Below are 27,145 nucleotides of genomic sequence, written 5' to 3' on the forward strand. Positions count from 1 at the left end.
AAATGGAACTTCTTTGAAAGATTTTGTTTCGTATTCTGGCAGACATCACCTCTGATATCAAACCACTTCAAGCATGCAGAGCTATAGCTCCTGGTAGTTAAAACCAGCTGGCATTCAGCCACAAAACCTGCTCTACAGGTGGCAAAGTGAACGGCCCGAGGCAACAGCATCAGCAGGACTACTTCCTGCAGTGGCACTGCTGGCCAAAGAGCAAGGGATTTGGACCCTGCCCACGGGTCTTGGCCCCCTCTCCAGTGCCATCTTCCCAGCCTCTCTGCACTTGCTGTACGGCCCTCCTCTGCCTTCCTCTCAGTGTTGTGTTGACTTCACCTGTTAGCTGTACACCTTCTGAGAAAACCGACCTGAGAAATTACCCCACAGAGCTCAACTCCCCTTGTTATCCTGCCTGTATTCATACCTCTTCTCCCAAACCCTGTCCACCTCTCCATCCTGCTTGAAAGCGATTCCTTGGAGTATGCATGCCTTTCTTCCTAATGTGCTTGTATAGCACCTGGCATGTAGGGGCCATTCGTCATTGCCACAGGTACATGAACAAAACTGAAAATTTTTCTAGACCCTTGCCGAGGCCACCCTACAGGGTTGGTGAACCTAATGCGGGTAAATCTAATTTCTCATCTCCCAAATGAAAATAAGGTAGTCACAATTACAAGGATCAGAGTGCTAGCTTTGGGGAAGGTCACTGGCTCCCCACAGCTTGCTATGGACTGGGTAATCAAAAGAGAATCCAGAGAGAAAGGGCACAAATAAGCAACCATTCAGCACAGGTTTCACGAGAACTTCTAAACGCCCAGAGCATCAGCCGGCACGGCCCCAAATCCTGTGTGCCCGGCCGAGACACGGAGATCAGAGGCGGGTCCCGCGATGGCCCTGGAGACGGCGCCTGCCGTGACATCCTCGCCGAGCGGGCAGGGCAGCTCCCTCCCGGGTGCTCCCATGCCGGGAGCCGGCTCGGCGCAGGGCTCGGGGGCGCTGCCTGCCCGGCCGCCCCGCGGGGCTCAGCCGCGGCTCGGCCCCACAGCGCCCGGCCCGCCCGCGGCCCCCCGCGCCCAGCCCTGACTTACGTGGGGCCCGCGGGCCAGCGGCTCCCGGCGCGGCGGCGCGTTCGTCCCCATGGCGGCCGCAGCTCCCCGCCGCTTTCTCGGGCCGGCTCCGCCGCTGCCAAGCCGAGAGGCACCCGGGGCCGGCGCCACGCCGCGGGAGAGGCACCCGGGGCCGGGGCCACGCCGGGACCGCCCCGCAAGCGCCGCCCTCCGCCCGCCGCCGGGAGGGGTCCGCGCGCGGCGGTGGAAGGCGCCGCAGGGTCGGGGGATGAGGGGGCGTGCTGAGATTTCTCGGTGTTCCGGGGTGATCCAGGCATGCTGGGGCCCAAGGCTTTGGCACTGCGTGTGCTAAGGCCCTCCGGCATCCCTGCAGGGCAGCGGGGGTCCTACGCCGGGTGTCCCCCGGTGTCGCCTCCTGGTGCTCCCCTGTGCCCCGGGGAGCCATTCCCCGGCTGGGTACCCTCACAGCACTCACGGCGGTGTGGAAATGCAGGCAGCCTTACTGCTGCCAAGCATCTCTGTGGATATTACCCGCTAATATCCATGACACCTAGTGTGTTCAACATTACCCAGACTACCCAGATCCAGTCAGAAGAATAGGAATCTGCAGCTGTCTCAAGGCAAGGAATCTGTCAAGAGAGTCTTCCAAACACAGGTCTGGAACACAGCAGCAGCCAGAGCTTCATAAGTCTGATTCCATTTTCTTCTTGTCTCAAGATAATGTTTCAAGGCTGTGACATGGTGTGTCTTACAGCTGTACCTCTGGCCCCTTGGAAGTCCTGGGGCCTGCACCTATGTGCCGTGTCCCAAGGGAACCCTGAAGTTACCCCTCTCGTGCAGAGCTCCAAGCTGCTCTAGACACCTGTGTGACCACAGAATTCTGGGTCATCTTGGGGTACTTCCAGTTCTTTTGATTTTTGAGATATGTGCCTTAATGTTTGCAGAGAAATTACTTGTCTCCAACCATTCTGTCCTTTCCTGCTTGTATTTCCTGGAACACAGATGTTCAAAGTGAATTTATAGCACTATAGTTCCGTAAGCAGGTCAGCACACAGCACCTGTAAGTTTTACTGACCAGCTTTTTCTCTGTGACCAGATTTACACCTGTACACAGACAACGCAATAGTAGTGGCCATGACTATTGCTGTGATACTCTTTTAGTTCACATCAGTGTGCTATACTGGTATCTGTTTTGGTTCTTCTCTTACAGCTGTGGCAGTTTATAATCGGCAGTTTATATTATTATTTTTTTTTTCATTCTGTTACCACAGTGTTTTCCTAGCTGCTCATTTTATCCTGTTAAATATCTACAAGGTAAGTTACTAAATAAAACATCAGAACAAAAGGAAGGACAATAAAGCAGTACAAAAGACTCTAAAAAGGTGGGCATTTGTAGAATGGGAAAAGAAGGAGGCATTTTCTTAGTTTGCTGTAAAGTGTATATTGCATTTTTTCCCCCATTTTACACAGCTTGCACAGCTGGGTAATTACCTTTTCAGTATGTTTGCACCGTGAGTTCTTTTCTGTTCTTTCTTTGTGTCAGGAACATACATAATTTTTTCTGTCTCTAGTCTAATCTGAAACCCAGCAGTTTTACACTCTGTTCCACAGAAGTCTCATCCTGCACATATGTATTTTAGCTCTTACTCCTTCTCAGCATTGAAACATCAAATTAACAGATTTTCTTCTCCCAGGGCTGCATTACACAAGTGTATATGTGTAGGCATACACATAAATATATATGTAGGTATATATTTAAACATATTTGCCAGCTGTGGGGGAAAACAAGCTGTATTGAAATTTCCCTTTGTGAGGTACTTGATTTCTAAAATAACTCTGCTGTTGACCAGAAGAGGACCTTAGATTTAGAACTTGAAGCTCTATTTTTTTTTCCTCTGAGACAACACTACAAAAAAGAAAACTCCAAATTCCCTTGGGCTTCTCCAAACAGCATTCTTTTCTTACTCTGCTTTTCCACTTTTGCAAACATTTGTCATCCTGCTTCTCCAAATGTCACTGATAATTTCTTTGGCATGGGACCTTTACTTCCTACTCTACTGATGATTAATACCCTTACAGATGGGCCTTTGTTTTGGATTGTTACAAATGCAAATTCATTTATTTAACTACTTTTTTTTTTTTTTCCTTTAGTACTGTATTCTGTACCACTGCAGAAAATTCAAGTCTTCCAGGAACTGTGTCTGTTGTGCTACAGGACTGTCTTTTACTTTTCCTGAAACTTAGCAAAAGCAGGAGCCTGAGATTCTGGGATGTCAGCCATCCCAGAGACCTTATTGAGTCTGCTCTGAAAACTCACCAGCTCCTGTGGACAAGTGAGCTCACCTCAGTGCTTGTAGGGGCAGTCAAGTGTTCCTGTCCTGATCCCTTGTGCCATGTGAGTTGCACTGTTGTTTTACCCACTGTGCAGGAAATCATGGCTTCAGAGCTGCAGTAAAGTATCCCCAAGGTGTTTGAGGCCCTCAGTATTATGTGCCTTTGTCCTGGCCTCCCTAGCTGAAAGATGATTGTTATTCTCAGGCAGCCTCTACAGACATACCTGTGTAGGTGTGGTAATTTGTAGGGGTAAGATTTAATGCAGGAGGGATGGCAGGGGCTGCATAAAGTAAACCTTTAACAAGGTTTTCCCTCACTATCACTTGATTTAGAACAGCCATAGGTCATTTCTGTTATATGTCCATGTCCTCGTTTTAGGTGGGTAAGTTAATTTTCATCCTAGTAGGTGGTGTAGTGTTGTGTTCTGTATTTAGTATGGGAATAATGTTGATAGCAGATCTACATTTTCAGTTATTGCTAAGTTTACAGTAGTGTTTACACTAAGAGAATTTTCAGCTTCTCATGCTCTGCCAGCAAAAAGGCTGGTAGGACACAGCCAGGACAGCTGACCCCAAATGGCCACAGGGATATTCCATAACATTTGATGTCACGCTTAGTATATGAACTGGGGAGGAAAGCTGTCTGGGGCCTGCTGCTTGGGAAGTGGCAGAATCACAGTGAGCAGGCAGTAAGCAATTGCTTTGTGCATCACTCTTTCATATATTCTAACTATTGTTGTTGTTGTTGTTGTTGTTAGTCATCACCACCATCAATATTAATATGTCCCCATTAAACTGTCCTTATATAAAGCCAAGAAGTCTGAGTCTACCAATTCTCTGCCCCTTCCTGATGAGAGGGTGGTGGACTGAATGAGCACCTGTGTGGTGCTTCATGTCCAACTGGGGTTAAACCACAGCTGTCCACCACTCCTTCTCTGCACGCAAGACAAGTGGAGGGAATTGTGTTCTCCTTAATCTTCAATAGGCTTGTGAGCCACCTGAGGCTGTACAAGCTACACTGACCTGAGTGCCTGCCTCCTCACACAAAACCAGACCTTCAAGTGCCTTATCTTGTCTTCTGGCCTCTTTTTTAAGGAACAAGTCTTGGTAAAATGATGTTTTCCAATGCCATCTCAATCTACTGTCTAAAAAATTATTGCATTTTAAATAACATATTGGTCAATTTTTATCAATTTGGCAGAAGTTTCTATTTCTCTCCCTCTTACACTGCTTTGACATTGCTATTTGACAAATAGCAGTAACCCCATTGAGCAGGGTGTCCTGAGGCAGAGGAAACTCTACAGGGAGCTCAAATTGAGCAGCTTGCATTGCCTGCTGCTGGCCAGCTGGGGCAGCTGATACATTGCTGACAGCAGCCTGGCTGCTGGATAATGAAAGGCTAATAAAAAAGGCTTTGCCTTTGTAAAGCTGTATGTGATATTAAAATGAGTATAGTGATACATAAGACTGGTGACTTCACACAGCCATAACTGTTTTCCACACCTCTTCACTGACCTTTCCTGTTGAAAGGGAGGTAGCATCCCCCTTTTCCTTTCCTGGGCTTTCAACATCTTAAAGGTTCACTTGATGTCCTTTTGGCAGTTTATACAGTCTGGAGACTTATGCCCTGCCCAAGTGATGAGGTATTCGGTGTGGAGGAAGCTGCAGGGTGGACATGGATGATTTGCAGAAGTTTTTTTTCTGCTCCTTTGTGGGCATTCAGAGCACTGAGCTGTTGTTGCAGGGAGCTGAGAGTAAATGTTAAGTCCTGTGACCCTTTCTAGGCTATACTTACTTCTCTCTGCTTCAGGGCAAAGAGGGACAGAAGGAACTTTCCAAGTAATCTCTGATTAAACAATTAATCTTGCTTTACTAGATTTTCTTGCTCTACCCTCCTATATTTGCCTCTAGGCTGTTCCATAAAAAAGCATGTGAAGAACGTCCACTAAGAAAAGGGCAGACTACTGTTATATAGTTCATGCAGGCTCAGATAAAAATGTCACCACAAACACTGGAGGAATTCAGTACAACAATTTGCACAGTAAAGTTGCTGAAGGAGAAAGGAAGATCTGAACTTCTGGAATGACAGAAAGAAGGTTGATTTCTACCAGCCACTGCTGTGAGGGGCTGTGGATGAGGCAGATGACCTGGATTCTTCCCCTGCCCTTTTCATCCACTACATGAGTGACTGACTGGACTGTCTGAAAGAAGTGGAATGTGGATCCTGGATCCACAACAGCAGAGACTCTGGGTCAAGAGGGGAGTGAATGGGAAAGCTCTTTGTAGAAAATCCCCAGGTTTGCAGACTTAGTAAGACACAGTATTTTGCATAGATTCAAACAGATGATATTTTAAGATATTTTACTGATATTTTAAGAAAGACCAATACTTCATCTAAAAGTCGAAGTGTGTTAATGTGGTAAAAGCTCTAGAATTTCTACAGCTAGTAGCATACAGTATAGTGAATGTTTAATATATTTAGGTAAACACAACTCATTAAAAATAATACCAGTAGCCTCCACAGTATAATAGTATCTTTCTACTAGCAGGAGCAACATCACATTTGTTACGTGTTCACGGCCTGTTACAACACTCAGTGAATTCAGATCTTACTCCTTAGTCAGTTTTTGGCTAAAAAAACTTGTATCCCAGTAATGTGGCTGCATGTAACAATGTTCTCAGAGTAAAGGTTTAGTACACAAGCTATGTGGTGTTAGAGGAAAACACCCCTGCTTTTCTAATTTCATAAGCTTCAAGCTCTGAAGGATCATGCACAGATGGAGTGCAGTGAAGAATTTGTACAGGCAGAAATGAACTGCAGTCCCTGCTACATATTATTGAAGCAGAAGTCTGGAAGCACTAGGTTTATATAGCTAAGTATGTATGAAAGCAGGCTGAAGGTAGGATTCATTGGAGATGGTATGGAATATTTACCTAGAGAACAAGAAAGGCCTATCTGCTGTCCTGTATTTGAAGAAGATCACATTTTGGTTACAGGTTTTCACCTGTGAAGATTTCAGATCCCTTGGTGACTTAGATTGATGCTTATTTTGGTACTCCAGAAAGGAAATGGGAGCAACAAATATTTTGAGGAAGGTGAGTGATTAGCTCCAGGAAAGTCATGTGGATCTTAGAATTTTCTAAGGAGGCCTGTGACCATTATGCAGGAGTAAGGAGATCTAATTAAGGAAACAGATCCATGTGACTGTTAGGCCAGCTCAGATCTGACTTTTGACAGAAAAGAGCACTTGGTTATTTTGGACAGAAGATCCCTGTTAGAGGATGGTCCTTAGACAGCCTCTGCCCTTACAACCAAATGTTGGGAAAATATCTTTACCTGCCTTATACTTCAATGCTGTGATGAAGTGTACCAGGGGAACCAGTCAATATTCATTACTTTCCAATAAATCCTGATTCTTCACAGAGCTGGCTGTTTATGAAGGATGTACTGTTGTCAGGTGCTGGAGCATGAGAGAGCTCTGGCTGTTGCTCTCGGAGCTGCCTTGTCATGTCTTCCCTAACAGAGAAGTGACTGATTGCTTCTGTTCCCACCCTGAGATGAGATGTGTCATCATGTGTCTAGGCTTGAAAGTTGCCCTGGAAAGATTTAGCCAGCTGTTCTGGTATAACCCTGACAACTGCTCTCTCTGTCTTTGGTCTGAGCAAGGGAAACATGAGATTTTCTTCCACTGCTTAAATTATCTGGGCAGGACAACTAAGGATCAAAATATAGATGTTTTTGATTAATAGCAGGTAGACAAGAGAAAAAACACACTCCCATCAGAAAACAGCAGTGATCCATGTCTATACATAGATCTCTTCTCTAAAGAATGGTTATCACAGTTAGCAATAAGCCTTGTCCCAGCCCTATCTGGAAAGTGTCGTACTGAATAAACACAGGCATACGCAAGAAACAAACCTTTCTATTCTCCTGTTCTTAATGTTTAATTGAGTTATTGATGCTAGTTGATTTATTTGGTTCCCTGCACTTGGGAACAATCAAAACTATCTCACTTGAGTGCCCGATAACAAACCAGCAGTTCAGAATTTGACACAGGAGACTGAAGATGCCATTCAAGCATTGCCAACCCTTAGAAGACACCTCTGTACCTTGCCTGTCTTGGTCTGTATCTGTAAACAATGGCTTCACTCATGGTTTACAGGGAGTGGTTTGGCCACAATATGACTGCTTGCTTGTCAAGCACTGTAGGAATGAATTTGTTTAAATGTCAGTGAGACTGCGGGGAAGTCTGAAGGGAGGAGGATTTAGTATTCTTCTTGTTGGAAGAGATTCAGATTACGGAATACTTAACTAAATTATTACCTAAAGCCATGGGCCCTGATGGTGCGTACCCATGAGTGCTGAGGGAGCTGGCAGATATAATTGTGAGGCCACTCTCAGTTATCTTAGACTGATCATAGTGACTGGGAGAGGTTCCTGACAGCTGAAGGAAAAGGAATGTCCCTCCTGTCTTTCTTGTCTTTAAGGAGGACAAAAAGGAGTATCCAGGCAAGTATAGGTCAGTCACCCCCATCCTGATTCATTAGTAAGAGGGATGGAGTGCACCCTAGCAAACTTGCTGATGACACAAAGCTGAGTGGTGCTGTTGACACTCCTAAAGGATGAGACGTCATCCAAAGGAGCCTGGACAAGTTTGAGAAGTGAGCCAATAGGAATCTCATGAGGTTTAACAAGATCAAGTTCAAGGTGCTGCACCTGGGTCAGGACAACCCCCAGCACCATCAGCACAGGCTGGGGCTGAGCAGGTGGAGAGCAGCCCTGTGAGAAGGCCTTGGGGGTGCTGCTGGGTGAGAGGCTGGACATGACCCAGCCATGGGCACTCCCAGCCCAGAGAGCCAAACGTGTCCTGGGCTGCATCCAAAGCAGCGTGGGCAGCAGGGGAGGGAGGGGATTCTGCCCCTCTGCTCTGCTCTGCTGAGAGCCGACCTGGAACCCTGCATCCAGCTCTGGGGGCCCAGCACAGGAAGGACATGGAACTGCTGGAGTGAGTCCAGAGGAGGGACACCAAGATGAATAGGGAGAGGGAAAACCTCTCCTGTAAGGAAAGGCTGAGAGACCTGGGATTGTCCAGCCTGGAAAAGAAGGCTTTGGGATGACCTAATTGTGACTTTACAGTATCTGAAGGGAGCCTGAAAGAAAGACAGAGAGGGACTTTCTACAAGCGCATGTAGTGACAGGACAAGAGGGAATGGCTTCAAATTGTAAGAGGGTAGGTTTAGATTACATGTTGGGAACAAATTACTGTGAGAGTGGTGAGGCACTGGAACAGGTTGCCCAAAGAAGCTCTTGATGCCCAGTCCCTGGGCGTGTTCCAGGCCAGGCTGGATAGTGCTCTGAGCAACATGGTCTAGTGGAAAGTGTCCCTGCCCATGGCATGGAGTTTGGAAATAGATGTTACATAGTGTTCCTTTCAACCCTTTCTATGGCTGTCTCCTGACATGATGGTGAAACAACTTTTGTGAAACTATTTATTCCTGGAAAGAAGGTGTTTTGAATTAGTCAGCATGGATATAGAAAGAGGAAGTCCTGCTAATGAAGTCAGTAACCTTCCATAATGAAATTACTCCTTTGGTATATATGGGGATAGCAGTAGATATTGACTGCCTTGACTTCAATAAGGCTTTGGATACTCCCATAAAATTCATGGATAAACTGCTGTCATATGGACTTGATGAGCAGACAGTGTGGTGGTTTGAAAACTGGTTGAATGGCTGGGCCCAGAGGGTATATTCAATGGCATGAAGTTTGAGGCCAGTAACTAGTAGGGCACCCCAGGGGTCGATACTGGGTCCAACGCTTGTTAAACACCTTCATAAACAATCTGGATGAAGGAACAGAATGTACCCACAGCAAGTTCACTGATGACATCAAACTGGGAGATGTGGCTGGTACACCAGGGGGTTGTTCTGCTTTTTAGTGGGACATTGACATCATACAGTTCAGCCAAGGGAAGTGCAAAGTCCTGCATCTGGGGAGGAACAACCAGATGCACTGGTACTTGCTGGAGGTCAGTTGGCTGAAACAGCTTCGTGGGAAAGAGCCTAAAGTCCTGGTGGGCAGCAAGCTGAACAAGAGCCATTGACGTGCTCTTGTGCCCGTGTAGTTTAACAGTATCCTGAGTTTCATTTGGAGGAGTGTCACCAGCAGGCTAAGAAAATGGTATTTCTCTTCTATTCAGGTAAGATCACAGCTGCAGTGCTGAGGTGAGCTCTGGGCTCTGCAATACAGCAGAGATATGGAGCTGCTGGGAGAGTCCAGAAGGGTTCCAAAGATGATTCAGGGCCTGGAGCGTCTCATATGAATGAAGTCCAAGAGAGCTGGTATACTTTCTCAGAGAAGGCTCAGGGGAAAATCTCATCAATGTGTACCAAAATCTGAAAGGAGAGCAAAACAGAGAAGGACCCAGTCTCTTTTTGGGGATGCTCAGTGACAGACAAGGGGCACAAACTGAAATGCTTGAATTTTCCTCTGAACATCAGGTAATACTTTTTTACTGTGAGAGTGATCAAGATGGTGGCTTCTCCTGCCTAGGGCATCTTCAGAGGTCATCTGGGCATAGTCCTGGCAACCAGCATGAAGTGGCCTTGTTTCAGCAGAGTGTTTGCACCAGATGTCCCTCAGAGATTGCTTTTAAACTCAGCCATTCTAAGATTCTATGATAGATGTCATAAAATACTGAAGATGTAAAAGTTCATACAGGTTGTATACTGACAGTTAAAGGCCATGAGCGTTGCTTAAAGGTCTCTAAAATTACATCAGATATCTGTGTTTAAATGCCTGAGTCACTCCTTAGTGTCTTGGCAGTAACTTCTAGACAGAGCAAAAAAGTTCCATTCAATGTTGTATCTGTGCAGGATGGGCAGAAGCAGGATATGGATCCTGCTGAAGAGGAGGAGCATGTTTGCCTTAAAGGTGTTGGCTTGTTTGGTGTGTGAAGTGATGCATTACAGAATACACTATTGTATTTTTTTTTTCAAAAAGTTCAGGAATGAACTTTTTATAGTTGATTTTTTTTTGGGGTCAGGTTTTGATTATATTGTTTTGCTGTTTGTATCCTTGTCAGACCAAATATATGCTCAGATTTGTGGTGACAAGAGATACTTTAAAATATATTACCTCAGGTATCAAGGTAGGAAGGGTCAGGGAGCCTGAGTACCCTTACAGATCTGAACCTTGCTGCTTCAGAGGTGGAGATTACAGTCGGGGTGTCCCTGAGCCAAGTGCTTGGGACTTCATGTTTTTAGAGAGGTCTGCATCAGAAGACTTCGATAGAAGAGTTGAAATCAGGATTGGTCACTGCTGTCTTTCAGCTGAGAATCTAGGCTTAGAGTCCAGTTGGCACTTGGGGTAACAAGAAAAAAACCCTTTACTGATGAGAGAAAATTTTCAGGATTGTACTGCTGCTGCCTACAGGCATGCTAGTTTTCCATCCTTCAGATCACTTGCAGTCTCATCCTGCCTGTTTATGACTGTAAGATAAATTATAACAGAAAGCTATTGCAGATGCCATTTTTCTGCATTCTTCTCTTGAGGAAATGTGGATTGCTTTTTGATTTTACTTTTTTTCCTGGCACAAACTATGATTGGCAGGACATCATTGCTTGCATGACCATTTTTTACTGTCCCCAAAACAAAAGGCTGAATTCTGACAAGAGAGTTTAAGTGAGGATCTGAAATATATTTGGTCTGAAATGTGTTGGATTCACAGCTGCAACAGATCACTGAAAATCCAGGGGTAGGAAAACAGGATGTATAGTATGCAGATTTCCTGTATATAAAGGATAAAGTAGAAATCTTTGTGGGCATCACACAGAAGGGAATACATGGAGCCAAACTCAAAGGAATATTTATTAAGCAAGTTTTCCTTGGAAGGCAAAAAAGAGAGAGCTGCCTTCTTGCAAGTCACTGTTCTTGTTAGTGCAAGGGGAGCAACACAGATTGTACTGTGTGAGAGCAGCCCTGAAGGTGAGTTCATACTTTGAGATGAACAGGGGACAGGGAAGGACTTCTTGTTCTTGGCAAATGTATTTGTAATGAGCTGTGTAGCTGGCAGTCTTCTGCAAAGAAAATACAAACCCTGCTTACATATGGAGGCTAGGTTTTTTTAGTTTACCTGACTAATAAGTGAGATCCATACTTACTTCAGAACTTTGCTCATCCAAATTATGAGGTGCTCTACCAGCAAAGTGCTTTGGCATCAGTGCAGTTCTGAGTCAATATGCCATAAACTTTTAACCTTTTACTCCAAGAGCAAAAGAGAGACAGGAAGGCTCTGGAGGACATTTTGGCTTATATTCTGTTTTTATTGGGTCTTTACACCAAGTGAGGACCCTAGCAGATTCCTTTGTTTGGGTGATGCCAGCAACCTGCTGTAGAGGGGGAATTTAGGAAGCAAAGATGTAGTGTACAACTGATATCTCCACAAATTCTGCAGTGACATTCACTGCTGTACAGACCCTGCACAGAGTGTCTTAAGGTAAATTCCCCTCTAAGCCTTCAAAGCAGAGTATTTTCCCAGTGCTTCAGGCTGTCTATCTTCATAAATGTCGCTCACACTTCTGGAAAGTACAAGAAAGCAGGTGTAGAGTGCACAAGTTAAAAAAATTCCTAGCATTAAACCTATTGAAGATTTTTAGTGCTTCATATGTATTGAAATTATCTGTATATTGGCTTGCTGGTATCTGAAATGTTTTTGAAAATGTACTGTTCTAAATGTTCTACATCAGTTACCCTCAAAAAGCCAAACTGAAATGCTTCATAAATCAGGGAAATAAATAATGTCTGAGAGAATATACTGCAATATTACATACTGAAAGAGATTTTTCTTTGAGGAAGTTATATACAATAAAGAAAGTCAGAGGTGCTGAAAATTGTAAAAGGCTGAGCTGGATTCTTCTCAGCCTAGTTTGAAAGCCACTTTTGACAGGCAGGACTTTCTGGATTTTAATTGAGGAAGACCAACTTTTTAAAGGCACTTTGGCACTCAAAATGTATGAAAACACCACTGGGAATTTTGAACATGCATTGGAAGGGGATAAGATTCAGAATTCCCTTTCCCTCTAGTATCTAGCCAACTGGGATCTAACTCAACCAAGACCTTTCTCCATTCATAGGGGGCACAGTGTATTTGAGAAGCTGACAGTGTGATGTCCTGGAACAGAGAATTCTGAGGCTGTTAAGCAGCTAAGAGTGCAATCATTCTTGACTTCATCCCTGGCTGAAGGTAGGGAAAGTATTAGCAAACCTGCAGGATGCCTGGCCAGATTTTGGGACTTGGCATCATCTGTGTGGGCTCTTGCCTCTTCTTTTGGGTCAGAGGGCTTTCAGGGGTGCCACATGATGGCACAGCAGGAGTCAGAGCATGGTGAACAGCATGTCTTCTTCCTTGCTCCCTTTAGGTCACACAGTTGTTTTCACAAAGAGGTACAGTTCACACTCCAAGCCACAACTCCACCCTCTGGAGCATGTAGTCCCACAGGAGTACTCTGCTTAGCAAACTGTTGCAGTGTATTCTGCAACCACTCTAATGGCTTGGAATAAAAGTGTTTATTTGTGCTTTTGTTTCGAGTGTATGACTGGCTTTTCCTAGGTCTCTGTTTAAGAACTCAAGAACACACTGTTCTCTCAGTGAAGGAGCAACAAAGAGTAAGCTGTATGGTAAAAGTCTGCTGTCACATATGTGATACATTTGTGAGAACGGCATGCATAGAACTGAACAACTCAAGATTGCCAGTATTTAGCTAAAATCTGGCATATAATACCTGGCATAGACCAGTCTTGAAAATACAGATGAGTCAAAAATAGCTTACAGAGCATACAAACATTCAGGGGGGAGCAGATCAAAGTAAGAAAATCTAAAATACATGGCATCAAAATCTTCCACTGTCTTTTTAGTGAATAAGATAATAAAAATAAAGTATCTGGGACTCTCTCCTCTCTTTCCACTTTCCACTGCTCTTCTTTGGTTCATTTGTGCTTTGTTCTTTTTCGGAAAGTAAATTTCCTGAGCCTGTGAGTACCCTATGACCTAAGCAGACTATCAAAACCTGTGCTGTATCTTGGGAGTCTGCATGTCTGCAGTTGCAAGAGCAAGGGAGTCCTTCAGTGATTTCTTAATCAGCTAAGCTTAGGGACAGTGAGGAATGCCATGGGAACTTGACCACAGCCTTTTGCTGTGAGAAATGCTGTGTGATAACTTAAGGTGGTGTGATAACTGTCAGAAAGAAGTATTCTGAACTAGTCGAAACAGTGATTTTGTGAACTACAACTGGTGCAAATCAGCAGGGGAGGTACTCATGTGTGTCACTTGAGGTGTCTCTCTGAAGCTTCATGGTATGTTTTATTCAGGTCTTGCCAAGTAAACTGTGCTAGGATGTAAGAGCTCAAGGCAAAGTTAAGTGTGTGAGGACCGAGGAGAGCTGTAGACAAATGTCCAGAATTCATCTACAGCAGCAATGAGGGGACCAGCAAGAAATTACTTTAGGCAGAGAAAGCCAAGACCCCTTTAAATTGGGTACCTCTTTCTTGACATGGCTGAACACAGATCAGTGCAGGCCAGTGTGGTCTTCCTGGAAGAGGTCACCACAGCTATTGGGGTCTTCCTGCTATGAGGACAGTGTTTGAAACCAACAGGGGGATCAAGACACTCCTTGGAAGATCAGAGGACAGGTTATGAACAGAAATATATCAAGGGAAGCTGTAGGCAGCTTCACCTGAATCAAGCTGAGTCTTTCACATTTTAGAAATTTGGGTTGGATTAGGTGAGTTGTTTTCCAAGAAGAGTTGCCAAGAAGCATGGTACTGTCAGTGCTAGAGGTATAAGTGCCAGTCCCATGGTACTTGATATCTGAATTTGGACTTTAAGAAAGTGTCAAAATGGATTTGTAGCTCTTGAGCATGGGATTTGAGAAATCTTCTCTGAAGGTAAGTGGAAGGCTTAAAAAGACTCAATTTAAAAAGCCAAAAGTCAATCTAACAGGAATTGACATTTCTATGATCCTATTCCATTTGCAGCCCTGGCTGACTAATCCTCATTTCCTACACATATGTTCTAGTCCTGACTGAAACAAATGCTAACCTTCAAGACAAAATTGAAATCCATGTGCCAGACCACTGGATCTCTGGCATATACCCCTCAGATATAGAAGAGACATGCACTCCAGCTCCGTTCACTGACAGAATGGTGAGACTCACAGCCTAGTATGCTGAGAGGAGCAGCTTGTTATGGGGCTTGCATACTGAGAGAGGACTAACACAAACACTTTACCACTGTTCCTTTTGTCTGCCAGTCCAATATTTTGTTCCAACTCCAGCTGCAAGCACCACATAACAGGAAAACTTCGGTGATACTAGCTCAGGGCTTAGAGGGCACTTCAGTGTGACACAATGTGTGCTTGGAAATTATGGGCTAGGCTTTTTTTCTTCAGCATCTTTCTTCTGTTTCCAGGATAATTAATGAGCAAAGCAATGATGGAACTGTGCATGTAGGTAATAAATTCAGCACTCATAGGTAACTTAGATTTGCAAACAGGAACTGCCATTCCACCTTCTAACAAAGCAGAGTACAAAAGTCTGCATCTAAGCCTGTGGAGACAGACCTAGTCTTAGCACATGCTAACTGTACATACAAACTGTAATACAGCATGGCAATAAATGGTTTCCTCCTCAAAAAAAAATTATTTTTCTTGATGTTTTTCAGATGTTTCTTTATCTCTACTTTTTTTGTATTGATTAGCTGGTCCCACTTGTAAGTGTAGAGTGATATTCGTTTTCCACTCTGCGTTTTACTAGACCTGTGTTTCTGAAGATGATGATGGTGGTGTTTGGTGGTGAAGGGTACTGACAAGGAGATTCAGGGCTCAGCTCCTACCTCAGACAGCACTCACACTCAGTATTAGTGCTGTTGTCATGAGGATAGGCCAGATATGAGGTGAAGAGAAGAGAATGATGTAAAACATATGGATGTTGTCAGGAGGCCATGTGGACAATGATCAGTTGTTTAAAAAGAGTGTGAAAGGGTTCCAAAATGCTATGTTTTGCACATTTGCTCCTGCCTCTGAGCAGTAGTCAGCTGCTGGGGCTACTGTTACTGCAGGAATCTTCCCACTCTGCTGTCCACCATCTTAGAGCAGTCAATTATTGAACTCCTTGAGTTAAAAATAAATGTGTTGCAGTAGGTTCTGAGAACACCATCTGTTTTAAACCAGGCAACTAAAGGTATTTCTCAAGTTGATGGCAGTCATGCAGGAAAATTTTCTATGTAATTTCTATGCAAATTTTCTATTTCATTGCCTTATCTGATCTTTTCAGGTCATTATTCCTGTGCAAATTTTGTATAAAAGTTTAACTTATCCAGTAATTTCTGGATCTGAGCCTGGATCTTTGTCATCTCCTTCCTGGTTGTAAGAATGAGATGAGACAGTGCCAGGTCTGTGTTACACAGACAGCAGAATGGCTGGCAGCAGTTCCCTCAGACATTCTGTACCTGTGCTTTTAACCCCTGTGGGGTTTAGAGGACGGGAGCTCCTCTCTCACGCCAAGCAGAGCAGAGATAAGGGTTGTATGCAGCTTGGCTCTGCCTGGGGAACATTCAGATTGGTATGTCCTGTCTAATACAGAAATGTTGAATGTTTCTTGTTTGCCTTATTAGCTGGATCACATCTTGGTAAGGTATTCAGGAGTGGCTGAGGCTACATCATTAAGCTCCAGGGCATGCATTTTCTCTTTTCATCTATTTCTTCTATTCCTGTAGGGTTGGTTTGCTGTTTCATGAGATTTTTTTTGTTCAGATTGTATTTTCAAACTTGTATTCTCACTGTAGTCACTGCAAGTCCTGTGAGATAGTGTTTCTGGGAATTAGCAGATTGGAGTCCTGATTTCAGAGAATAAAAAATTATTTTTAGACTGAAAACTTGTATACAACCCACCACGGTTGACCTGGCATTGGTGAACTTGACTGGGAATGGAGTATTTCATAGCGAAATGACTACTCATACTCAAAACTCAACAGAGATTTTTTATTGTGATATACCAGCCAAGCTAAAAAATGTTTCATTTTATGTCGACTGACACATCATGGACCAAATAACTTCTGTCTTGCTGACCAGTCAATGCCCATTAAGAGTTTTCTTCAGGGACAAAGCACAATTAAGAGCACAGCATGTCTCTGCTTTTTGTTAGTTAAATATTCAGCTGAACTAAAGCAATGAATCCTGAAAATGGATTTATCTTTTTTTTTTTTGGGAATATCTTGGGTGAAAAACAAATACTTCTTTCTTGCTGACCATATAGATTTGCATTTGAACAAACTATTCTCATTCCTTTCTCAGGAAGGAAAAAAAAAGTCAGTTGGATATTTTTGTTTCATTCCACTTTTCAGTTGTGGCTTAAGGAAAACAGTCACAAAGTCCTTCTGGGAACAGCTGCTGAAGTCCTGCCTGACATGGCAAATCTAAGTGTGTCTTGTTGAACTGTGTTCTAGTCTCTATGAATTCAGGGATGGTGATGTGATAGAAAAAGCTCTCTCTCAACAGTGAAAAGAATCATGTGTAATTAACCAAACCAAACCAAACCAAACCAAACCAAACCAAACCAAACCAAACCAAACCAAACCAAACCTATGCAGTTATTTCATATGATTTGCTGTTTAGGAGACTAACCCACCAAGTGAGACAGTGGGAGGTCAGAGAAAATTCCAGTGGCTGAGACTGGAAAAAATTACACATTATTATAGGGCAAGTATACGCCCATGGGACTTTCTTTCCTCCTCCTGTAGTTAAATCCTAGCTAAACACTATTAAAATCTCACATCTAGCAACCAGGAATTGTTGAGGGGAAACAGCTATGTTCAACACTGGGCTTTTTATTTTTGTTTGTTTTACTGGTGGACCAGGTTGGCTTGGCTCATTGTGATTGTTCCAGAGCAGGAATGGTTTGGTGGATTGAAGGAATGAGTACCATGATGAAGGAGGCAGTGCCAAAGGACACAAAGAAGCTCCTCTGCTTCTTATTGCCATATCTGGGAAAAAGTGCAGCAAGCACCTTGGTACTCCTTCAAGAAGTGTTCCTTGCTCCTGCAGTGGAAATTCTGCAGGAGCTGTACAGTACTACGACAATCTCAGGAGCCAGTCCTGCAAGTGCTGGCTAAACAAGCACACCTTTGTAACCTGAAGTACTATGTCAGTAACAGCATTCTCCCAAATTCCCATTTTCTCAAGTCTAATAGGAAGCTTACCTTAAGAGGTTTTTTACCTTCTGACAGGCCTGGGGTATTTTAACTTGGGAGTTTCAGTGTTGTTTATGATCCTTTAGTGTTAAGATTGGTTTGCATGTCAGATGCTCCAAGAACTTTCACTACCAGTATTAATCCAGAGAGCATGTGCCACAAAATAGTGTCTTACTCAAAGTTTGTGAGTGGGTCTGTTGTAGCCTGTTGTTCAGAAGAGAGAAAACTTTTCAAACACTCTGAAAAGGGCATTTAAACTGTGTTTTATTCTCATGCTCTGTTCTAAGGTTATCACAAAATTTGGCCTCAAAGCCTTTATCCATAAACTGAGAGTCAGCTTACAGAATTTCCTGGTGGAAGTTAACTTTTTATTTAAAATCATAAATCACTTTATTTTGCCTTCTGACTTTTTTTTGTGTGTGTGTGTTTGAGTCTTTTGTATGCCCCTGTTTTTCAAGATTTTCTCTGCCACTCTGAAGACCAGAATCTTAATTTTTTTTATTTATAAGGAGGAAGTCAGATAATGTGACAGCACTAGCTGGGACTTAAGGCAAAACACAGCACATGTCAGTATAGTTAGTCGAATCCTCTGTCTTCAAACTGTGTACTTGAGGCTCCACATCAGTCTCCTGGAATATCCTGAGTTATCTGCTTAGTAGGCAGATGTGCCTCAGAGGTTGGTTGTATAAATCACAAGCAATTGTGCAGGGAGCACTCCTTTTTATATATGGGACAGACATTCCTGTTTGACTGGTAAAAACCAACCAAACCCTGACATATTGCCAGCACTGAAGAGAAAGCTGAACTGACATTTTTACTAGTCTGTAGGGGAATTGGAGAAGAGTGTCAACTTTCTGTTGTTCATTTTCATCCCAGCTGAGAGAGGAATCCGTTCCTCTAATTTGAGTCTCATTCCTATAATTCCTCTGTTACCATCCCCCAGATACTATGTTGTTGCAGACACAGTAGGGATGGTAGGCAGAGGCTTGTGGTGTTATAGAAGAAGGATTAGGCTCTTTGTTATTTACCTCAGTCTTTCATTCCTACTATATTACTCATTCATTCTAAACTCAGTTTAGAACGAGAGGGAATGGGCTATTCCCAGGAAGATAAGTGGGATTCCCTCCAAAATGTTCTGCAATGTGTATGTGAGAAATTTGCAGACAAGTCCAGTGAAACAAATGAGATTTTTTAATGTCTCCAGTGCTGCAGTGTACTTTTTGATAGCTTGTAACAGAAGTCTGTCATTGTTCTACTGGATGCTATAAGGATGAATAACCCAGATTGGGTCTGAAGCCACCATAATCACACGCACCTTAAGAAATCAATTGTGTTGCTAAATCAAATTGTTATGTTTGGTGGCCTCAGTTTCCAGCAAAATGTCACAGTATTGACTAGGTAGGAAATAAAATACCTTTCTTTGTGGCTTTTTTTTCTACTGATAGACCACAGAGCAGAACTTCATAGAACATTTCCATTGGAATAATACCCTCTGGGAAGTAAAATTTTAAGGGAGGTAAAATTATTCACTAAATTGGAATAGTTTCCATAATGTTTAGTTAAAAAAATTCAAAAATAAATAAAAATTGATCCTAAAAGCTGTGTTTTTTCATATGACTCCATTTTATTTAACCACGTTCAGTTGGAGAAATAAGCGTAAGTGGGTAAGTGTTGTAGAAAAGTGCTTAGAATCTATAGAGACTAAAAACATATATTGGGTTCCTAAAAGACGTCTTTCATCCCAATTTCAGATGAATAAAAGAATATGAAATATGAAATGTCAAGCATTTCCCAAAGTTTTCTTTCTGTTATAGCTCTGAGTCAGTATAGCAGTGTACCCTGAAAATCCATCTGCTTTCCTAGAAATGAAAGTCCAGTGCAGCACTTCATCACACAGCACTTGGAACAGCAGCAATGTTGCAACAACTGTTTCATGTTGCAAGATACACTTAACACAGAATTAATTTTTAAACTCTGAAAGGCTAAGTCATTTGAGTAAGCGAAGAAGCACTCAAGCAAGGCTTGGTTTTTCTTTCTTCCCTGTGCTGTGTCTACAGCATTGAATATTTTCCCTTTTTTTGGCCGAAATCCATTCACAGTATTGTGCAGTAGAACACAGCATGATATTTCCAACTAACTACTCATGTAGAAAATAAGGCTATCACTTGTTATCTTGCTCAGCTGAAAGCAGGCAGGCTAGACAGTGATGACAATGATGCAAACTTGATGGGTCTGTCATACTGGTAGAGCCTGGGTAGTACTTCTCAAGTGACACTGGGATCATCTTTTGAGGGTGATCCTGACAACCATGAGTCCTGGATGGTCGCACTTGGCCCTAGTAGAGCCTTTTCTGATGTTTGACACCTGTATGTTGAACCTTGCAGGCTTCTTCAAGTGATTACAAAAGTCCAAAGGTTGAAGATCAAATTAAACCCAGCAGAGATAACATCACAGCATGGGCAGCAGACTTCAGGCTGTGCAAGGGGATTGATTTGGATCCTGCTGTTCACATTCTTTGGTGAATAGCAGGGAATGGTGGCTGATAGCCCACATCTTCTTATGCACAAATAATTTTCAGATACACAAACTGAGTTGGTTGTGTTTGGGCCAAAAACTATTTATTTTACTCTTTTTTTTTCCTCTTTTTTTTTTCCTCCTTTTTTTTTTTTTTTTTTTTTTTTTTTTTCCAGGAAATCACCATATTTTTCATATATCTAATCAAGGCAGAATTTGCAAGGGAAAATATTTGGTTATCGGGAACAGGCCCAGAGAAAAGCTAACCTTTGTAGGCAGGACACAGGCTTTTATCCAGATGGACCAGTGATAAAAAAAGACAAGGTTCATTTCACCTTTTGATAGACAGTTATCTTGTCACATGACAATCTCAACCTACTCAGTATGTACCAGAAGTCTTTTGAGGGTTCTGAGAAACTGAATTCCCTAAATTTTCACTGGATTTTACCTTATTTTTCTTTTTGCATGTAGCAGAGGGATTCTTTCAAAGCATCTATTCTCCTTTGTCACCTAGACTTTTTTTTGTAAACTGATTTCTGCTATGAAATTCTGATATTTAAAAAAGAAAATATGTTGAAAATTAGGTAATGATTTTATTTTTCTTTGTCTTATTTTCAGTGATATTTTAGTCCTTCATTGCTTCCTGCAGTTTATTTCTCCTGCTCTGTTTGCTATTATAGATCTGCTTGAGAAATTTGGGGGTGTTTTTTTTTAGGCCAGAGATGTCATACTCCATATAGCAGAAAATGCCTCAAGTATGTGCATGCCTTAACAAAGATAAAAGTATGAGGTGTGTGCAGAAAGTATGGCAGTATCACATGCACTACACTGTCATTGTAATTAAACTGGCTCAACTGGTCTATGATAGCCTAGTGTAAATATTAGGCATTATTGATACCATCATCTCCTCCTAATCTGATGAAAATAAGAGAGTGACCATAGGGAAGCAAACCTGTGGAAACCTGCATGCTATATGAATGTTCCAACACAAGGAGAAAGGAAAAAGAACAGTGATGCTTCTAACAAGAGAGTTTTAAACTGTGTCACTCCCTGAATCCAGTGTCAGTCTTTTTTAATCCTGCTGATACCACCAGGGATGGGGGTTACCTCCCACATGGCCAAGCAAATGTTTCTGTATGGGTGAAAGGCACTGGGGATGTGCTGGTCAGAGGGGATCTAAGCCTACCTCAGTTTAGCAAACATGAGGAAATTGCATAAGTGCCTGAATGCTGCTCTGATTTTCTGATGTTGGGGTATGGTTTAGAGGGAGTGGTGCTCATTAGGGCCACATTATCATCATGGGGACATAAGCAAACCTAAGCCATGGGGACAGGTGGGGGATAGAAAGAAGTTGTTCAGTGCAAAAGACCTCAAAAGTTGAGGGGATTCATCAGTTCGCTGTGGTTTTGATCTGAGAGATGCTAGACTTCTGGGGAGTTGCTGTCAGCAAACCTCTGTTTTGCAAACTACAGGAAGAGGGAGCATTTTCAGAGATTTCTTTGCTCCTTGCTTTAAGAAGGCTGCTTAAATGTGCATAAACTGAATTTAAAATAATTTTAAGGGGTAATTCTAGCAAAATGGGACAGTTCACAAATTTGCTTTTGTCCTTTTTTGTTCATTGCTATGAGTCAAGGTATTTTTTTTTTTTGTTTTGATAAAGTAGAAACTCTTTATTTGTTTTGAGAAAGCTGACTTCCTGTCCAGCTGGCTACTTGTAGTTCCTTCCACCTCAGCCTTTCAAAAAATCTTGAGGAGTGCTCAAAAAAGACATTCAGCCCACTTAATTCCAGTATCTCAGAAACTTACTCTCCACTGCCAGCTATGACAAATCTTGTCTGTTTTATTTGGTATTTTATTTTTATTTTTTGAACAAGCAGAGTTGTTTTCCAAACTGGACTTAAGATTTTTTTTAAAAAAATCATTATTTGTGAAAGAGTTGCAGACCAATGAATGTTGTTATTTTAGGGGACTGTATGTGTGTGTGTGTGTGTGTGTCTGTGTGTGTGTGTGTGTGTGTGTGTGTCTGTGTGTGTGTGTCTGTGTGTGTCTTAGCTCGGTGCTTGGGAAAGGTGGCTCTGTTCCCTTTGAGTGTTAGCTATTCTTTGAGAACATTAAACAATACCAGGATTAGGGAGCTGGGGTGGGGAGCCACAGGAAACGTTGGTAGATGAACTTTTAGATTGTAGAGAAGAGACTCGTGGGTGTGACAGAGTAGCTTATGGGACACTGGGAGAGGTACAAGGCACTTTAGACAATGAAGGAAAAGTTAGACTCACTCAGTTCCTGTGAATTAGAGTCCTCCCTTGACACACGAAGTCTGGGGATGTCTCATTTGGCTTGCATCCACAAAGAACAAGCAAGTAATCCTCATTTGTGCAGCCAAGAGAAGCAGGCAGGTTCAGCTTTCACCAGCTCTGGGAAGTGTAACAAAACAGTGCTCTGAGACAAAGTGGGTATAGAAACCAGACAACTCAGGCCAGTGCAGAACCCTCCCCTTCCTTGGGTCTCCTGCTTGTTGTAGAAGAGGTGGAGGAAGGAGAGAATCTGGACAGCAAACCTTCACCCACCCATCATCTTGAAGATCTGCCCTGAGCATTACTTGGACCATGGCCTTGAACAAACCACGTAATGGCTAGGCTAGGCTTCAAGGCAGTTCTGGTCACCACCCTTTTCTGACAATCACACTTCCTGATGGAGTCAGAAAACTGAAACACAAGTGTAATCCACCCTAGACAGGGACACATTCTGTTCCACAGACCAGGCAGTTTCTGGGAAAGGCAGAGCTGTGCACAGGGTCCTGGCTTGGAAGGTGTGTACAGGTGGGGAAGGTGAAGCAAGAAGAAGCAGAGATATTTGGTTTAAGAGCTGGCTGATGTGAGAGATATTGGTTAACACTCCCATTTCTTATCTCATATTGTGGTCTAGGATAGGTATTCTTTGTGTCTCCTTTGGAAATTGAGTAACCTTCTCTTCCACATCCCTTCTATATCTAATGGAAGTACTTGTCAAAGCTCTAGGTTTTAGCAAGGTACTTCAGTTATACAAGCCAAACATATACTGACAGAGGCTGTATGTAAATAAAACTCAGGAAGTTCTGGAGTGAAAGGCTGAGCTGATCCAAACTCGTGAAACTGAAGCTTAGGCTGGCTCCTGTTAGGTGACAATTTGGGTCTTTGTGTTCCATTGAGAATTTCAGTCTTATATTTTGGGTTCTTCTGCCTCCTTCTGCTTTGGTATTTAGTACAGTAGTTACCTCTGAGCTCCCATCACTTTAGGCCTCCAAAATAAAGTTTACAGCCGTGGAACTAAACTGTTGTTAGGAAAAGAGAATCTACTCTCCATGCCAGTGTCAGCCGCCTTTAGCTTCTCACATAATGGAATCCAGAAATAGCACTCAGGCTTGTGTTCATTCACCACAGAGGCAAATTTTACCATTTCACTCTAACTGAATGCTATTTTGAGATCTTCTTGGTACAAATAAAAATTAGATTGCAAGGATGCTGTCCTGCATACCATTATACTTAATTTGTCAGAATGTTGCTCCCATTTGAGTGACAGGTATCTCTAGACTGTTGTAACCCATTCCTTCCCAAGAATATGGAAGGACATCCTTGTTATCATACTTGACATAAGGAGGGGATGATTTATAGTTAAAGGAGGATAGATTGAAAGAATATAGTAGGTCACAGTCAAGGAATGGTGGATTGACAGTGTCAGATACATCTTGTGAGGCCTTCAGCAAGAGTGACGTGAAATGGCAGGACTCTGGGCAGCAAGCTGGACCTTTTGCTCTGTGGCCAAGACAGGCTGGTAAAGTGGCTAGATCCAGCCTTGAGGAGACACAGCCTGTGTCACTGTGAGGAAGAGGCCAGTCTGAGCGATAGCATAGCTACAACCTGTCTGGGTGACAGACAGCACAACCTGTGCTGTGATGGCAGGTGCAAGCACACACACAATGCTGCACAATGCTGACAGCAAAGCTACAGGCTCCTAAACTGTGTGTCTGTCTTTCCAGCTTATCTGCTGATGATCTGCTTGAAACCCCCATTCTCTAAACTAAGTTTAACATTTACCCCACCTTGAAATCCAGTGCTCTTCGCAAACCCCTCCTGCCTATTCCTTCTTCATAAGGAGATTTCTTTCCTTGGAAGGCCATATTCCTTTCCAATTCACCTTTGCTTTTCATCAAGCAGTCACAGTCCTTTTAAAAAAGGTATCTTGTAGGGCAGGAAGACAAAGAAGACTGCTTGGTTAAATAAAAAAAGCTGGGGAGAAGATGTACCAAAGTCCCTAAAACTAACAGATAGAACTGCAGTAATGTGCAATAAACTGTAACAAAATGCTTGTTCTGAAGGAATCGGTCTGATGCTCAAATAATTTTTTCTATTGGCTGTCTAGAGGCATGTCATTTTAATCTGATTGTAAAAATATATTAACAAGTGTATGCTTTTCCAATAAATATGTCTGGCCTTATGACTGTCTGGGGACCGTGCTTTGCATGCTGATACACTGTAAAATGGTTCCCACTTAACAGGGACCTGAAATCTCTGAGATGATTCTGGACCTGCAGTATATTCCCAGCTGAACTGGTGTATTCCCAACTGATCCAAAGGGTTGATTTCAAGAATGGTTGAGGATGTCCTTCTCATCGTGGGCTAAGGAATGATTACAGGTCAGCCTTGCAAGCAGCTAGGGAAAAAAATTAAATTTCATAGATTTCATAGATAGAAAAAAATTAAATTTCATAGATAAAACTTTTGATAGTTTTGCCTAACTAGCAAAACTCCAAACCCTACCATATATATATATATATATATATATATATATATATATATACACACACACACATATACACATATACACATATATATACATATACATACATACATACATACATACATACATATATATACATATATATATATTTGATGGGGAATAATGTAAGTAAATTAGAAACCCTTCATAAAAATTGTTACATATCACAAGGGAGGGAGGTTATAGAACTCAAGAAAGAAAGCTTATGCAACTCCTTATGTGGGTGAAGGTAAAGCAATTTGTGGTGTGAAGTAAAGCAATTGTATTACCTTGAAAACTGGAAGCAAGTCGGTGATTATTTAAAGACTCATCAATCAGAGAACCATGAGGTTAATCCTGATGAATTTATTACATGGCAAATTATTTATTCTGCACTGCGATTTTTTAATAATTTGGATGAAATTGATCAGCCTGCAGTAGATCTGCCAGCAGATACTTCTTCCGAATCAATACCACCACTTTCGCCTCATGATCCCGTAGTTTTCCAAATGAAGGAGGGAATTAATGAGGAGGAACCAGAGGGCGATGCCATAGATTTGAAAGGTGCAATTTACATCCTACTATAAAAACCACAGCCAATGAAAGCTGTGGCTGCAGCACCATCTAGTGACATAAGGCTGCTGAAACAGCAATTAAATCCTGCACTCTGCGCGACTGATAATGAAGCTTTGCCGTCCTCTAAGTCAAAACACTTTTTAGATACTTGCCAAAAAAGATGGATCAAGGGGATGTTGAACTGCTCGATGCCGTGCCTGTGACTTATCACAACAAGTATCCTTGTCATGAATAAATTTCTTATGATATGGCTAAGGAGATAAAAAGGTCTATGAGTGAAAAAGGTCTGCAATCTTCCCGTACAATAGGACTTACAGAAGCTGTTGCAGAAAGCTATATAATGTTACCTGCTGATTGGAAAGATTTATTTAAATAGGTTATGACACCAGGACAGTGTTCAATTTGCTGGTCTGAATACCAAGATATATGTCAAGAGCAGGTACTGGCAAATATGAATACTTGTAATGCTGAAATAACAAGGGATAATCTGGCAGGGATAGGACCTCAGGCATCTATAAGGGATCAATTAAGAATGTCTCCAGAAACATTTAACCAAGCGAGGGGGCTGGTTTTGAAAGCTGTAAGAGTGCCAGATGTTAACAAGACCGAGCCTGGCCTTTTCACCATAAGGCCCTGAGAGTTTACATCACCTTTATTGATTGTTTGCAAACAGCCATGAATAGGCAAGTTGAATTACCAGCTACAGCAGAAGCTTTATTGAAATCCTAAGTCTATGAAAATGCTAATACTGACTGTCAAAAGGCAATTGATCCAGTCAGAAACAAACCTGATATTACTGTAACTGACTTAATCAAAATCTGTATACATAATGATACAGAGCAATACAGAGCAGATTTGTTGGCAACTTGCTTGTTGGCTCAACAGCTGCAAGCAGCTTGGGAGCAATTAAATGGTTTGACTGTGGACAGGAACATTATGTGAGAAAGCAGTGCCCAAAGAATGAGTAAAGGAATAAAAACCAGTGGTGCCCCAGGTGCAGAAAAGGCTATCACTGACATAGCCAATGCCACTCTAAATTCAACCAAGAATTCCTTTTGAATGTCATGTATTGTTACTAGGGAGATCATCCTCATCTAAAGGTGGACTTTTTATTTCACCAGGAATCATTGGCTCTGATTCCGGGGCAAAATAAAAATCATGGCTTGGACTCCTAATCCACCTTGTACTATTCCAGCAGGATCATGCATTGATCAACTGATACCATCAACTGATCAGGTGATCAGTTGTCATCTGTCAGTGCTGACAGGGGCACTGGAGGTTTTGGGAGCACAGGCACTCCTCACATTTAGTGGTCTAAACTCATTCTGTACAGCAACCTTTTCTAACCTGTGTTGTAGATGGCAAGTCTCTTACAGGATTAATAGATACCAGAGCTGACAAACCCATCATCAGTGAATGTGAATGGCCACCTACCTGGCCTTTGTCAATGCCATCAGTGATTGTCACAGGCATCAGAGGTCAGCAGATGCCCCAGCAGCCAGCTAAGGAGTTCATGGTATATGGGCCAGAAGGGAAACAAGTGCAGCTCAAACCATGTTTATGTACCTTCTACTACATGCACACTGTGGGCTAGAGATCTGTTATCACAGTGGGGACTGAC

General features: G+C 42.6%; 1 protein-coding gene across 2 annotated transcripts in view; it reads right to left on the minus strand.

Annotated features, from left to right (window-relative positions):
- The window catches only part of GNE (glucosamine (UDP-N-acetyl)-2-epimerase/N-acetylmannosamine kinase), a 60,573-nt gene extending 37,801 nt beyond the window's left edge, over positions 1-22,772 (minus strand). Inside the window, exons 1-2 of one of the 2 annotated variants that reach the window (XM_086866871.1) lie at positions 22,722-22,772; positions 22,431-22,568 (exon numbers count right to left, since the gene is read on the minus strand). Coding sequence is in view for 1 of the 2 variants with exons in the window: in XM_086866872.1 (XP_086722998.1) it covers positions 1,083-1,133 (51 nt within the window). In the remaining variant the exon portion in view is untranslated. Of the gene's footprint in view, positions 1-1,082; positions 1,257-22,430; positions 22,569-22,721 lie in introns of those variants that run through there. The other variant, XM_086866872.1, reaches the window with a different exon arrangement.
- Between the last annotated feature and the right edge of the window lie 4,373 nt (positions 22,773-27,145).

This window comes from Cyanistes caeruleus, chromosome Z, assembly GCF_971803275.1.
Source record: "Cyanistes caeruleus chromosome Z, bCyaCae1.hap1.1, whole genome shotgun sequence".
Lineage (NCBI taxonomy): Eukaryota > Metazoa > Chordata > Aves > Passeriformes > Paridae > Cyanistes > Cyanistes caeruleus.